The 15354-nt window shown below is 42.3% G+C and overlaps 3 protein-coding genes across 3 annotated transcripts; 2 read left to right on the top strand and 1 right to left on the bottom strand.

The window, feature by feature from the left end:
- Positions 1-396: 396 nt before the first annotated feature.
- Positions 397-2585, top strand: LOC103980045 (glycerol-3-phosphate 2-O-acyltransferase 4). Its single transcript, XM_009396332.3, has 2 exons — positions 397-1076; positions 1619-2585. Exons 1-2 carry the CDS (start codon positions 447-449, stop codon positions 2498-2500), a joined length of 1512 nt encoding a protein of 503 aa, XP_009394607.2. The 5' UTR covers positions 397-446; the 3' UTR covers positions 2501-2585.
- Positions 2586-2823: 238 nt separating this feature from the next.
- On the top strand, positions 2824-9906 carry LOC103980056 (ascorbate transporter, chloroplastic). The gene is made up of 11 exons (XM_009396343.3): positions 2824-3124; positions 3845-4455; positions 4581-4688; positions 4861-5016; positions 6131-6346; positions 6852-7061; positions 7760-7897; positions 8244-8345; positions 8737-8802; positions 9141-9225; positions 9368-9906. The coding sequence occupies exons 1-11, from the start codon at positions 3070-3072 to the stop codon at positions 9463-9465; spliced, it is 1845 nt and encodes a 614-aa protein (XP_009394618.2). The 5' UTR covers positions 2824-3069; the 3' UTR covers positions 9466-9906.
- Positions 9907-10586: 680 nt separating this feature from the next.
- On the bottom strand, positions 10587-14241 carry LOC135628936 (probable xyloglucan endotransglucosylase/hydrolase protein 32). Its single transcript, XM_065135944.1, has 4 exons — positions 13718-14241; positions 13533-13633; positions 13127-13344; positions 10587-11145 (listed from the first exon to the last, which is right to left on the bottom strand). The coding sequence occupies exons 1-4, from the start codon at positions 13914-13916 to the stop codon at positions 10782-10784; spliced, it is 882 nt and encodes a 293-aa protein (XP_064992016.1). The 5' UTR covers positions 13917-14241; the 3' UTR covers positions 10587-10781.
- Between the last annotated feature and the right edge of the window lie 1113 nt (positions 14242-15354).

Below are 15354 nucleotides of genomic sequence, written 5' to 3'. Positions count from 1 at the left end.
TCTAATTAAATAAAGGAAGGAAAAGTAAGCTGAAAGCTCAAGTTGGTTCATCCATCACAACTACTGCTGTCTACTGATGTAGACACAGCAAGAATGCATTAAACCAATCAACTACTCCAACTAGAATCATCAAGTTTCTAGCTTGATTTATTGTGGGTCGTACAACTCTCCAAACTCTTATCTACAACTCCATTCTCAAGATATGCTCAAGCCTGTTTTGATCTAATATGTCAAGAAGAGGATTTGGATTGCTGATGTTGATTACATGTATAACACAAGAAAGATGGTCTACTAATCAGCATCATCCACCATATCTGCTGCTGCTTATCTAACAAAGAAAGTAAAGGATTGATTCTCAACTAACACCAACCTCTCACAAGCTTCATGAGAGCCTCACCTTTATACACTGCCCTCACACACAAGACACCCCATATTCCATTTCCGCCATGCCTGCGGAGGGTCGCAAGAGCTTCCCCTATGTGTCACGGTGCGACCTTTCTGGCCGCGAGGCGCACGTCGCCGCGGCCGACCTTGACGGTACCCTTCTCGTCTCCCGGAGCTCCTTCCCTTACTTCTTCCTTCTCGCGGTGGAGGCCGGCAGCCTCCTCCGCGGCGCCGCCCTGCTCCTCCTCTCGCCGCTGATCCTCCTCGTGTACAAGCTCTTCTCCGAGGCGGCCGGCATCCAGATACTCATCTACGTGGCGGTGGCGGGGCTGCGGGCCCGGGACGTGGAGCTGGCGGCGCGGGCGGTGCTGCCGCGGTTCTACGCTGCTGACGTGCGGGCGGACAGCTGGCGGGCGTTCCGGGCGTGCGGGCGGCGGCGGGTGCTGGTGACGGCGAACCCGAGGGTGATGGTGGAGGCGTTCGCGAGGGAGTGTCTGGGGGCGGACAAGGTGCTGGGGACGGAATTGGAGGTGGACGAGAGGACGGGGAGAGCCACGGGGAGGGTGGCGGAGGGCGGCGTGCTCGTGGGTCCGCGGAAGAAGGAGGCGGTGGAAAGGGAGTTCGGGGCGGCGCCGCCGGACTTGGGCCTCGGCGACCGGGAGTCCGACCACGACTTTATGGCTCTCTGCAAGGTCGGTCTAATTCGTTCCGTAACTTTATTAACGGCGTTGGGAGTTTCTTGCTCTTTAACTGCTTTTGCAACTGTATTAACTGATCTCATTTTCACATTTATTTTCTCAAATTAGATAAAACTAATTTGGGGAGAAAGATCAAACTAATTGGGGAAGATTTTTTTCTAATTTATTATTATTTAGAAATGCTTCCTGTTTCTAAAAATAATTAAGAAGATGTCATGCTTTAAAAGCACCAAATCGTGCTTTATTGTAATCCAACATTCCCTCTCCGTGGTTTTGATCACTTAAAATTAAAGCAGAAATTGGATTTGGAAGAAATTAGGCATTGAATTGTAAAAACAAAAACAGTAGTTTTGTTTATATTTACGAAAATTAACAGCTTTTATGATGTATTGTGTTCACAGCAGAAACATCGTGTGGACAACAATTCGCTGTGTTTCGAGCGTAAGTTCGAAACACCGTGCTTTACGTCGAACACTTTGTGACAAGCCTATATAGCGCTGCCAATGTTTGAGGGAGCTCCTCATTTGTGCGTGCAGGAAGCTTACATGGTTCCCCCGGACCCGAAGGCCGCTCGTGTCCCGCCGGAGCAGCTCGACTCGCTCATCGTCTTCCACGACGGCCGCCTGGTCCAGAGGCCCGACCCCCCCGTCGCCCTCCTCGTCCTGCTCTGGCTCCCCCTCGGCTTCGCCCTCGCGCTGTTCCGCGTCTTCTTCAACCTTCTCGTTCCCGGCCCCTTCGTCCGCCACACCTACCGCCGCACTGGCATCCGCCTCTCCATCCGCGGCTCCCCGCCCCCGCCGCCCTCCCCGGGCTCCCCCGGTTCCCTCTTCGTCTGCAATCACCGCACCGCCCTCGACCCCATCCTCGTCAGCGTCGCCCTCGGCCGCCTCGTCTCCTGCGTCACCTACAGCGTCAGCCGCTTCTCCACCACCCTATCCCCCATCCCCGCCATCGCCCTCTCCCGCGACCGCGCCGTCGACGCCGCCCGCATCGCAGCTCTCCTCAAGGAGGGCGACCTCGTCATCTGCCCCGAGGGGACCACCTGCCGAGAGCCGTTCCTGCTGCGGTTCAGCTCGCTGTTCGCTGAGCTGAGCGACAGGATCGTGCCGGTGGCGATCAACACAAGGCTCAGCATGTTCCACGCGACAACGGTGAGGGGATTCAAGTTCATGGACCCCTACTTCTTCTTCATGAACCCGAGGCCGACGTACGAGGTGACCTTCCTGGAGCCGCTGCGGGAGGAGCAGACGTGCAAGGGCGGGAGGAGCCCGGTGGAGGTGGCGAACCACGTGCAGAAGGTGATCGCCGGGGCGCTCGGCTTCGAGTGCACCGCCCTCACAAGGAAGGACAAGTACATGAAGCTCGGCGGGAACGACGGCGACATCCGATCGCTGTCGTCGTCCTTCAAGAACGATTGAGTCGTAGAAACTGTGCATGTACTAAAACTGAATTGAATACGTTTCGTTTCGTTTCATTTCATTAAGAATCGGGGAAAAGTTCTCAGATCGGACGGTCAGAATTGCTTCTTGATCCACACGACGAGTGGTTGGCATCGGCGGATCCCGTCACAAAACTGGATTCCATCCATCCTCGTGCTGCCTCCGATCCAACGGTCCATGATCGATCAATCGGACGATCAAACCTTATCCGAGAACCAAAGGGCGCCGCGTGGCAGAAAGCGAGCCGGAAGTGGGCTAGTCCATAAAAGGTAGAAACACGTCGGCGGTCGCTCCTCCTCCTCTTTTTTTCCCGCTTCTGAAGCCAATCACTCCCACTTATCCTCTCGCCCTTTTCCACATCGACGGAATCGAAACTTCTGCTCGTCGTCTTTCTTTCCTTCCTTCCTTCCTTCCTTCCTTCTTCTTCTTCTTCTTTTCGTTGATGCGGTCGATTTCTTCTTTGGTCTCGGTACCTTTTACCTAGATCTCTTGCGTGACACCTGGTTTGGGATTTCCGCCCACTGTTTGAGAGCTCGAATCGGGTCGGAATGGCGATGGGAACTCTGGTCTCCGGCAGAGGATTCGCCTCCCCTTTAATACCAGGTCCTTTTTCGTTTTCTTGTACGAAGTATGATTCGTGACCCCGTTTCTATTTCTACTTCGAAGAAGTGTGCTGTACGGTGTTTCCCGACTTGTGATGCTTGCAATTTTACTCTGAAGATGATGCTAAGTACTGGTGGAACCAAAGTTTTGCGGGATACGTGTTTTTGCTTGCGTAGACTTGATTTGTTGAGCAATGCAAGTTCAAAATCTTGTTTTTTGGTAGAATCGTTGTTGCTACTCATGGAAGGGTTGTAGTTTTTAGTGTTATTTGTTTGACAGTTCGAGCAAAGAGGACGCTTTTATTGTGTGTCGTGCTTTCAAGTATCATTACCAACACCAACGTGATTCACTGACATGCGCCATCATTTTAATGCTAGGCACTTCGTTTGAACAAAGTATTGGAATTGGAAAGTGATGTTCCTAATTCAACCTTAAATTTAATGTTTCCATAACCTGAAGAGTTCAGCAAAGCAGATGTTTTATCTGGTGCTGATTAAATGTTTTGGGTCGATTGAGAAAAAAAACATATTGTAATGGGAGGAGCAAAAGTGATATAAATGTTGGCCTCATAATATTGAACTTATATGACTTTTTCGGTAAGAATTGCATGCTAATTTTCACTCGATTTAGATAAAGAAAAGTACACTAGGATTGTTTTTTGCTCATGTAAAGTAAACTTTTTAGGAAGGAATAACAAAAAAATTGCCTCCTATTCTGCAGGAAAAGTGTATCAAGCAGAGTGTACTAGTGCACATGATAAAAAGATTCATTTCAAGTTTCGCGGCGAACGAGCTGCATGGGTTGGAAATTTTGTCTTGTTCAGCCGAAGAGAAAGTTATTATTTGTCTAGGCCTATCTTGTTCCCTGTTTCTTCTACTAGTACTTCAGACAAAAACGGCATGATGAAGAGAGACAGTTTCCTTGGAGAATTGGAACACCCCCAAGCAAGATTCTTAGGGAATTGTTCAAGTCTAAGGCCAAGCAATATCAATCTCAAGCAGAGATCTCCTGCGAGAACAAATTGCTTTCTTTCTTCAGATGGTTTCCCCAAGCTGCAGAGGAGAAAATTTGATAGTTCTGGAATTTCAGATGTTCCTCATGATCAAACTGTGTATCATTTGCCAATTAGAACACGTGCAAACTTTAAATCTGAGCAGTATGAAGTACCAGAAACACAGCTTGATTCATTAAATTCTTCAGAAATGCCTAGTGAAGCCATTTTGATTGGTGCAAATACGACAGAAGTGTCTCCTTGGTGGGAGCAGTTTCCTAAGCGATGGTTGATTGTGCTATTATGCTTCTTTTCATTTCTACTTTGTAATATGGACCGAGTATGTTATTTTTCTATTTCTACCAACAAAATTCTGACCTTCCATTGTAATCACATACTGTTCTCTTGATGCATATAGGTACTGATTATGATCATTTTGTGTTTATTAATCTGAGTTTAAATCAGGTAAATATGAGCATTGCTATCCTTCCAATGGCAGCAGAATTTAATTGGAATCCAGCAACTATGGGCCTAATTCAGTCATCTTTTTTCTGGGGCTATCTACTCACCCAGGTGTGTTGTGATAATGCAAACTGTTTCATATTTATTCTTTGTTGGCATAGTTATCTGGAATACGGTTGAGTATGTTGTAACATCCAGAGTAACATTAGTGCCTAATCCAACCATGTTACATTGATGTTTTCCATGTGTTGTTGATGAGACATGTGCTTTTTGAAATCTGCAGATTGTTGGAGGTATCTGGGCAGATAAGATTGGCGGTAAACTGGTATTGGGCTTTGGTGTTGTCTGGTGGTCAATGGCAACAATTCTTACTCCAATTGCTGCTAAGATTGGACTCCCATTTTTACTAGTTATGCGTGCTTTTATGGGGATTGGTGAGGTCAGTTTCTTATATAATGCCATTTACTTTTCCGTTGCTCTTGGAAGGACTATTTTTTATGCTTATGACAGGAAAATTGCACTGTGATGATCTTCTTTACCTGTCAGTTCATGTCACAAGCCATGTGCATGAACTTCATACTCTAGGTCTGCATTTTCAGAGGATGGTCTTGTTGTTGATTAAACTGCTAACAGCCCATACCTTGCTCTGGATTTATCCAGCCTTTGAGCTAAACTAGCTTAGGCCATCTTAACACTTTATTTTACACGCAATACTGTACCAGCGGGACTGTTAATATTGGATCTTTGACTATCATGGCAATCCATGTGCATGGCTGGATGATTATTACTACATTCATTCAAATAAAGAAAGGAGCAAAATTAATAATTTAAAAATGACTAAAAAGAGTAAGTTTCCAGATCATTATAAGCTGCAGTCACAGCTTCAGTCCTTGATTCTCTTGGTTCCTGGTTGCAAGAAACAAGGTATGGCTGCAATAACAATGAGCCGCTGTATGTCTTGCTAAGTAGTATTGACTTTCTAGTTTTTGCTGGCCTGCTGAATAGAGCTGCTTCACTACCATAAAAGTTTGTGGTTATTAACTTGGAAAAAGATTATGTCATTGTTATAATAAATTGCAATTAGCTGGACACTAAGAATTGTCTACATCAATAGTGCTATTTATTTCAATGTGGCTACGTATCTTTCCATGACTAGGATACTGAGATTGTTATTCAATCTCAGTCACATTGCATGAACAATGTTTATTACAATACCATCATTAATTTATTATTGTACTGTAAGCTCAGTGCACGTTTTGATATTCTGGAACCCATCTATTGGAATGTATCATTTGTATAAGCGATGGATGACATGAAAGTAAGAATAACTGCAAGTTTGGAGGATCTAGAGTTTTGTCAGAAAGGAGCAGATAATGACATAGCACAGAATGCAAGTCCAGTGTGAGAATGAACTTGGAGTAATTTGAGACTTCATTACTAGTTAGTCTTTGTTTTCATTCGAATCTCAATAATTCTGATTTGCTGTCTATATTTTTCTTCTTTCTTTAGAGCCATTGTCATCTATATGAAAGTCTCTCTTATTATCTTCACAGGGTGTTGCTATGCCTGCTATGAATAATATACTCTCCAAATGGATCCCTGTATCTGAGAGAAGCAGATCTCTTGCACTGGTATACAGTGGAATGTATCTTGGCTCTGTCACTGGCTTGGCTTTTTCACCGATTTTAATTCACAAATTTGGCTGGCCTTCAGTTTTCTACGCATTTGGATCCCTTGGAAGTGTTTGGTTTACACTGTGGCAAAGCAAAGTAAGCTATGTTCTTCCACTTTTATTCCATTCCCTTTCTGTTCATTCCACGTGGTCTGGATTTAGGAGGGTTTCTGGTAGTTGTGGTGATTTGTTATGATGGAAGTCATTCTGGACTTATTTCAAGTTGATGAAATGATGTATAACATCTGCTGTATGTACTTTTACTAATTTAATATATAGAGCAAAATTGATGATGTTAATTTTGAGACCACACAATCTACAATGTGTTACTCCGCATGTGCATATTGTATGACTATGTACATGTGCTACATGCCAAATGAATCTAACAAAAAGAAAAAGGAAAAAAGACGACATGTACATACATATTCGAAGCTAGTATTTGCAATTATATGTAGGCACACAAAATATGACTCTATGAAAATGTATTTCTAGTTGATATGGTGACCTATTAGTAGCTTACTGAGTGTATCCATGTTTCCTTGGTGACGTCAGTTTATCATGTTTGTTTCCTTCTCTCATTTGTTTCTTTCGTCTCCCCTCAGGCGTATAGCTCTCCAAAAGAAGATCCAGCACTTAGTGCAGAAGAAAAGAAGCTTATTCTAGGGGGAAGTGTATCAAAGGAGCCTGTTACTTCCATTCCATGGAGATTAATCCTGTCAAAGGCTCCAGTCTGGGCTCTGATAATATCCCATTTCTGTCATAACTGGGGCACCTTTATTCTCTTAACCTGGATGCCTACATACTATAATCAGGTACTCTTAGTTTCTTTTCTTCTCAACACATGCCAATTGTCTTGATTACACAGTTTGCATACTGGAATTGTTGATAGGATATTCTCACAATCAATGTATTCTGGAGTGTGTGACAATTTCTTTAAAAATGGGCATGAGCTATTGATGAATATTACAATTTTTACCTGAACACAAAAGCTGGAACCAAAGGCTTGTTATTTTATCTCATTTTTACATGCTGAATACCTTCCAAAAGCCAAAAGAAATTCTTTTTTTTCAATGGTAGTTGTAGCTGTCAATTTGCTTCGTGCTAATCACTATCACACATCTTCTCTCTGTTATCTTATAGAGGACTCCATAATGCTTCAAAACAAAATGCATGAGGAACTGTATTGAAATGAAACCTATCAAAAATGCCAAGTCTATTAACTCTTACTTTAATGTTGGTAAAAATCCAAAAATGCACCTGTACATGCCTATTAAGTTTGATAGTGAATATGATATTTAAGGTGCAGTATCAGCATTTGTTATCTTTGAAGATGATAACTGTGATTTTTACCATATTAAGATATTTCTTGCTCATGCATGATCATAGTACAGAGCTTAGATGACGATGACTATTTAAATACTTTCTCATATCAACTGCTTAACCACTTATGGTTTATCAATATATTATAACTTGCATCTGATGTATCGGGTATTTGATTGGTTTTCTGCAGGTGTTGAAATTTAATCTCACAGAATCTGGTCTCTTCTGTGTCTTGCCATGGTTAACCATGGCTGTGTTTGCAAATATAGGAGGATGGATTGCAGATACTCTTGTGGCCAAAGGACTTTCTATAACCACTGTCCGTAAAGTAAGTACTCACCTTGACTATCTGACCCGAATGCAGAATATCATTGTTCTGCTCCATTCATAATTTACTCTGCAACAAATCCTCTTAATCATCTCATGGTTTTTGTTGAAGCACTACGATGATTCTTCTTCTTGCCAATCCCTCGGTCTCTCTCCTTCTTCCCTTTGTCACTCTTTACCATGTTTTACTTTCTGTCCACAGTGGCTCTATAATGTTTCATCTATGTATCTTAAGAAACTTCTTTCTTGATGAGATCTTACTTGTCAAAAGAAGGGCTGTTGAGATAAGTTTGCAGATCCAGTACTATACACAGGTTCATTTAATGATTCTTTTGTACATCTTGCAGATAATGCAGTCAATTGGCTTTCTTGGGCCTGCTTTCTTTCTCACACAGTTGAGCCATGTGCGCACTCCAGCCTTAGCTGTGCTATGCATGGCATGCAGTCAGGTCAGTTTCATTACAAAAAAGAAAAGAAATCTTAACTTAATTCAAGTTACTCTTTCTATTGGTAAATGGAGCCAGGTGAAGAATACGCCACGCTTGTTTCAAAATGAAAAAGATCTGAATTACTATACTTTTACTCCATCTTTGCATCTTATTTTCTCTAAAGCACTATTGGCTTTTCCTTCCCCATCCATTTTCTTTCTGCAATATTAAATGTCCACTAGAAAAGTTTGATTGGGTGTAAGAACCAGACATCACGACTGGCTGACACATTGCAAGTCCCAGCCGGTCTTAACTATGTTAAAATGCACAATATCACCTTTTATGTACTCTTTACTAAGTTTCTTACTGTGTCTACCTGTATTAATCATGTCACTCTCTCTTTCCTTTTCAGGGTAGTGATGCCTTTTCCCAGTCCGGTCTATATTCCAATCACCAAGACATTGGGCCACGTTATGCGGTATGTTCTGCTTTATCATCACTGAGGCATTTACTAAAGAGTTATGGAAGGTTAAATGATCATCTTGGAAAGTCAACGTTGTTGTGAAATAATGGACCGGAAATAACTTAACAATACCGTGTCCCACTGCTATGGCATAAATGATAAGAAAAAGCTATGTGATTAATTCTTTGCTTATCAAAAAATGAATTTGATTCTGTGCCTAATAGGAAAAACCCTGAGGAGACCACATAGCACTAGCCAACTAAGGTTTATAGACATGTTAAAATGCTTATCTATCTGGTAAGCTACTTTTATTTCTTGCAACACATATACTTATATATCTTTGGAAAACATAGGGAGTTTTGTTGGGACTATCAAACACAGCAGGAGTTCTTGCAGGAGTTTTTGGTACTGCTGTAACTGGATTCATCCTACAACGAGGTAATCATTTATTCTTCTTTTTTTTCCCTTTTTTTTGATGAAAGTTTATTCTTCTTCATTTCCATTATAACTTATCGAACTTTCAACTTTTCAGTTTCTTTTTCAAATTATTTTTCTTTCTTTGAATCTTATAAATTGGCAGGTTCTTGGGATGATGTTTTCAAGGTATCTGTCGTCTTGTACATTATTGGCACCCTGGTTTGGAACATCTTTTCCACCGGCGAGAAAATTCTCGACTAAAAACAAAGACAACCAGAAGATGATTCAGCTACTATCGATACAAAGAAAGTGATTCGGTGAAGGTATAGAGATTAGAAGCAAATGCATCATTATTTGAGAAGCCCAAAGCAAATGTACCATTCTCTAAGGCTACTACTGACAGTACTCCAAAGATGTAGCCACAAGAGCCATTTTTAGCCTGTCAAACAGCATCATGCACGGGTTACTACTACATGGCCCCAATTGGCACATTAACGCCCAGTAACATCATCATTGTAACCAAGAAGCTTTATGATCTTGGAGCTGTCTTTGGGTTCTTTATTCAATCTCTCTCTGTGTCTGACAGAAAGAGGAGAAAAGAACAGCAGGAAAAGCTTTATGTCTTTGCCTTTCTCCTTTGGCTCCTTGCATAGGTGTTCAATACAAGTCATAGATATCTATTTATGGCATTTAAAGGGGTAAGCCAATCATCTATTTCCATAAGCATTTTATCTTACCAACTGTGTTATCAATCTCTCAGCAACATCATCCAACAGTAAACCAGAGCTCTAAGTTACATAATTATTTCATTGTTGAAAATTCAGTTCCAAGATACATTTGATTTTGAAGTTAGGGCATTGTTTCAAGTGAAAAATATTAAGAAAATGGGTGGGTCCTCTAAGAATATGTGATCTTTTGTTAAAGAAATCATGGTGGATGCCTTCTGATAAGATTTACAATAATGTTTATGTATATTAATATTATGAAACATACAAAAGGAATTGATGGATTCTATATGGTTTTATCCTTTTCGGATGGATGGATTGTAGTCTAATTTTTTTAGAAGATTACTATTTACAATCTCCTCTTTATTATTTATAATTTTTATTTATAATTTTTATTTAAAATGATGTGGATAAGAAAAAAAAAGGGGGGATAAAATTAAAATTTAAAGGTTATAAATAATAATAATAATATTTTATTAATTTTTTAAGAGATTATGAATGATAAAGAGGTTGTCAATAGTAAAAATAAAAAAAATAAAAAGAGACTCTAAATTGTAAACCCTATTTTTATTATATTAAACTTTAATCTTTGAATATTTTAACCAATATGAAATTAAATATAATTTTATCGAATAATCCTAAAAGAATCGATCGACGTGTAGGCAGCTTACTCCATCTGATTCCCTTTATTTGTCCTCGTACAAACTGGAATGATGCAAACATCATCGTTTTCGGAACCACCTCCAACCTCGTAAAGGCCACACACATTTCCCCCTCTTCCACAAGTGTCATCGAGAACGACTACGTAACACAACAGACCCTTTCCCCTGGGGAACAGAGTCCCCCCCCCATTCAGCTGCGGCACTCGGGCGTCAGCGAATGGTCCCGCTTGGGATCCCTGCAGTAGTTGTAGACCATGAAGTGCCTCTGCGCCCATCCCATGGCGGCGAACTGCCGGCGGCTGAGCCCGGCGCCGTAGCTGGAGGAGGGCGCGGGGCGGCAGCGCGGCGGCGCCGACGGCGCGCATCCGCGGACGATGAACCGGGTGAACCGCGCCACGAACGGCTGGTACCGGTAGTCCGCCCGGTACTTGCCGTCCTCGGTCGCCCACGACGACGCGTCCCATATGGAGCCGTAGAGCCACATCGGCCGCTGCGGGAACGTGCCGGCGCTCTTCCTCGGGTATTGCCGTATCGGTACGTCGTCCACGAAGAATCTGCACACACAGTCAGTCATGCATGACTTACCTTTTGCTCTCCGAGTCACCCCTTCACAATTACTTACTTATCCTGTTGACTGCCTAATACCCTAAATTAATTAATCATCCCTAAAAAATATCTCTCTTCTTAATTAATTTTTTTGAATATTTGTTTATCTAATTTATGTCTTAAATCACTCTCTCTCTCTCTCTCTCTCTCTGTGATTAATATCCAGCAGTGTAATTAATGTTTTATTTATATGAGAATCCAAAATACCATTAATGACAGTGCCCTTAATTACTGTTTTCAAGCTAAAGTTTGTGCATACATATAATTTTATTTTTATTTGATTCATAATAACAAGAGGATAAATTTTCATGAATAACTTACACTTCCTAAAATTACCTAAACAAAGTGTGAAAGCTTGAAGACAAAAATATTGGTAATTTCTAAAATTAATAACTCTTTTGATATTTCTAAAGACTAACAACGATAAGCCGTAAGATCCTAACTATTTGAGATCAATTACATCAAAATTCTACATAAAGTAATAAACTTGATTAAATGAGGAAAAAAATATAAATAAATTATATTCAAGTACAAAATCATGTACCTCCTGAATGCTCCCAAATGCCCAGGGATGAAAACCATCCATTTATAAAAATTAATTTCTTAGTTAAATCTCCATCACTTATCTGATCAAAATTTCTCCACCAGAAGTACTATATCACTACTGTTGAACAAGTTGACTACATATCATTACTGTGGACTCCTACATCAACTGTGAGTGTAGAGAAATATTCTTCTCCATCCATTACTAGTAGTGTAGTAGGTAACACTAGTTGAATGAAAATGATTCTGCATATCCAACAAGCTAAATTGAGCACTGGGCTGTGTGGCCATTTCTTGAACTTGACACCCTACCACAAAGGGGATTGGCATGCATCACAAATTGAAGTCAAGAGTGGAGCACCAGCCGCAATGGTCCATAGAGGTTCTTGTGCAGCATTGGAGTCCACTACAGGAGTGCTGGGACCCATAAGCACTCTGTTTTTGTTTGATAGGTGGTAGAGGCACTCCTCCTCTTTCCTAAATCTGCAAGTTGACTAGAAAAACCCATGAAATTGCATGCCTACTGTTCTCATCTGCAAGTATCATGGATGGCTACACCATGTACTTCCTTCCTGCCACAGTGATTGACACAATCCAATGACTGAGGTGTAATGTAGCAAACATTGCTGAAAACAAGTAGGAAAAGGTATTGCTACATTGGACATTTGGGTTATTCCTTCCACTATATGACCTCACCTTGACTGAACTAGTATGGTGGATGCCTTCTTTTTAACTTTCTCCTACTTCCTGTAGTTTTTTACTTTGAAAGATGGCTTTTTAACCTCCTCAACAACACATTAACCTCGCAAAATTTGCCTGTATGTTATTTTTTTTTATCTTGACTGAACTATTTTGATGTCTGTCTATCTTGTATCCTTCTCTTTACTATAGTTTCTCTAGAAAAAGGACCTTTTGTCTTTGTCTTCAACCTTGTTTAGTTCATAGATGGTTGTGCCAACACATGAAGCAAAACCAACACGAAACATAAATAGCTAGAATCACTACTTTGAAGCTTACCTGTTCTACCTATACCATATTGTAATCTGCTTTTGTCTTCACTGTTCTAACAATTATGATGGCTGCAATTTCTTTGCCTACAGGACCTTTAATCTTAGGTAGTTCAAAAATGGATGCTAACACAAGTTAAATAGTTAGGAGGACTCCATGTAAGTCTGTATCACACTCTTGTCTGCTGTTTAGGTATTATGATGGCTGCCTACTTTATTCCCCCCTCCTCTCTCTACTAGTTCTTTAGAAAGAGAGCCTCTTTCTCTTTGGCTTCATCAGCCTTGTCCAATTCAGTGATGACCGTGCAAAAGTCGAATCAAAGGCAACACAGGATAAAGGAAAATAGAATGGGCTCCAGTTAAAGCTTCGGTTACTTACATGATCTCATTTGGATTCCAAAGTATGCCGTAGTTATGGAATCCAGCAGTCGGATCAAACCATAGGTGGAACTTCATCTCCCTGCCGATGATGTTTCCATCGCCGCTTCCTCTCACGTACACGTTTGTTTGCAGTGTGTATGGCTTCCCAGGCGTGGTTCCGAGGAACTCGATATCCACCTCATCATGGAACCCAGGATGCGCTTGGTTGTTCGATAGCTGCAAGGCATTTGCCGATCCATTAAACGCTTCCTGGTTCCTAAATCTACGCTACGAATCGCCACAAGTATCAAAAAAAAGTTTGGCAAATGCCTGATCGAGATTCGCAAGATATATCCAACATCATCGAGCCAGAAGCAGAGTTAAGAAAGGCGAACTCTTGAGCGAAAGAGATCGAGGTTCCTCACATAAAAAGCAGTGATCACTCCTGCCGTGTAGCCAGGTTGGAGCTTGATTGATGCGCCAAAATACCCATTTCGAAATGGGCGAATCGATTTGAATCCACTTCCTGTCAGGCATTTGAGCAGCAGGCCATTAGCGATGGAGACATCAGAGAAAGACGCAAAGCATGAAAGCAAGCAAGTTAAGAGACCCGAGTTCCTGTCGAGCCAAATTGTCACCGACGACTGGTCTCCTGAGACTGATTGGTGCTCAGGACCCCAGAGGTTGTTAAAGCCACGGTCGAAGCCTCTCAGAGGCCTGAACCTGTAGCTCGGGTAGTAACCAGGGGAAGGTTGAGCATTGCTCCAATGCAGCATAACAAAAAGAAGGCAGTGTAGAAAGAGATCCATGGTTGGAGGCACTGTGATTAATGCTGATGTGCAGGAAAGGTGTGGCACCACAGATGAAATAAATAGAAGGCTTGCAGCTCCCACCGGAAGAAGAGCAATAATGGGAGGGGGAGTGGCAATGTGCAGGAGGAGGTTGGGACAAAGAACTTAATGGGTTGGGCAGAAACGAAGAGAGTAAATGAGATCTAAGGGCTCCGAGGGGAGTTTGGTGAACGATGCAGTTAAAGAGGGAGTACCACTATTGTGCTCCTACTACTCCCCCCATCACTCTCATTTGTAACTTGGCTGGCGAGAGGAGGCCAAGGATGGATGGTGAAAGGAAAAGGTAGTGTTTCGTACCTGCAGCTGCTCAGCACTGGGTTGTAAGCTTGTGGAGAAGTCCTCCCATTTTCATGCATCTTGGCTCCAGTCCAATCATTGATGTCTGCCCTCCTTGACCCATCGCACACACCCTCACCCCATTTTTCTCTCTTGCCTTGTACTGATTTGAGGAAGGAGATCGGATTCATTTGGTTGCACTGCCACAACAAAAGATTAGCATAGCAGCAGCTCATCTGCTGGTGTTTCTCCAGCAGTCTAATATATTTGTACACTGTTCGACATTCAGGAAGGCATATCTTTCTTCTTCATTGGTTGTCATGTCCGAATCTATATGAACCATTTCGCTGAGCTAAAGAAGAAGAAGAACATCAGCAAACTGCATGGCCACTCTACAGCATGCAAATTAACTAAGGCTAGTAGCATTTGGAGCCCATACTTTCTACTGTAAAGTCCGAACGAGTGCGATGTGAGTGATGTGAGGCAGATCAATTAATTAGGTTTTGTGCCAACTAATTCCTTGTACTGGTTTCACTTTTGTCTGTCAGACCTCAAGAAGCTAGAGGTTCATATAGAGCATGATTACAAGCAAAAGGACGCTCTTATTAGCGAGGACCTTTAAGCTGCCAATCAAAGGACAACATCATAGTAGTTTAGACTTGGCATTCTGACGAACAGTTCATGGGCATGATTTATTTATGAGACAGACGACGGGGAACGATGGATCGATGATCGAAAGGAAAGAAATGCGATTACGGTGAGATGTTGGGTGAGCAGTGGAGGAGTAGGTGAGGTAATCATGGGAAGACTGTTTACCTTCACGTGTAGCGAATCCCATGCAAAGCCCGACGTGAGGACAGAGGAGGGGGAGAGTGCCGTTGGGCGACTTGACGTTGGGAAAAGGCCCGTTGCTTGGCTTCCTTCTGCCGACAGTGCGTGCTTGTTTGGAGGACGCAGGTAGCCGTGGGGACGTCAGCCTTCCTCCTCCTCTTCTTCTTCTTCTCCACCTCCATCCAGTTTAACGTTGGAGGTCTCCATTTCTATGCATACGGGGAACGACTTCACTACCCTTTTTTGTCTTCAACATCGTCTTCAAGATCGAGTTAAAATCAATTATATA

The sequence above is a fragment of the Musa acuminata genome, chromosome BXJ3-1 (assembly GCF_036884655.1).
Source record: "Musa acuminata AAA Group cultivar baxijiao chromosome BXJ3-1, Cavendish_Baxijiao_AAA, whole genome shotgun sequence".
Taxonomy (NCBI): domain Eukaryota; kingdom Viridiplantae; phylum Streptophyta; class Magnoliopsida; order Zingiberales; family Musaceae; genus Musa; species Musa acuminata.
The sequence above is the reverse complement of the archived record's forward strand: the minus strand, read 5'-3'. Positions and strand labels throughout refer to the sequence as shown.

Coding starts and splice junctions, on each gene's coding strand:
- LOC103980045 (XM_009396332.3), top strand. CDS start 447: ATGCCTGCGGAGGGTCGCAAGAGCTTCCCCTATGTGTCACGGTGCGAC. Junction 1,077..1,618: donor ACTTTATGGCTCTCTGCAAG/GTCGGTCTAATT, acceptor TTGTGCGTGCAG/GAAGCTTACATGGTTCCCCC.
- LOC103980056 (XM_009396343.3), top strand. CDS start 3,070: ATGGCGATGGGAACTCTGGTCTCCGGCAGAGGATTCGCCTCCCCTTTA. Junction 7,898..8,243: donor CTATAACCACTGTCCGTAAA/GTAAGTACTCAC, acceptor TACATCTTGCAG/ATAATGCAGTCAATTGGCTT. Junction 8,346..8,736: donor TATGCATGGCATGCAGTCAG/GTCAGTTTCATT, acceptor TTTCCTTTTCAG/GGTAGTGATGCCTTTTCCCA.
- LOC135628936 (XM_065135944.1), bottom strand. CDS start 13,916: ATGGATCTCTTTCTACACTGCCTTCTTTTTGTTATGCTGCATTGGAGC. Junction 13,634..13,717: donor TTGGCTCGACAGGAACTCGG/GTCTCTTAACTT, acceptor AATGCCTGACAG/GAAGTGGATTCAAATCGATT. Junction 13,345..13,532: donor GAGTGATCACTGCTTTTTAT/GTGAGGAACCTC, acceptor AATGCCTTGCAG/CTATCGAACAACCAAGCGCA.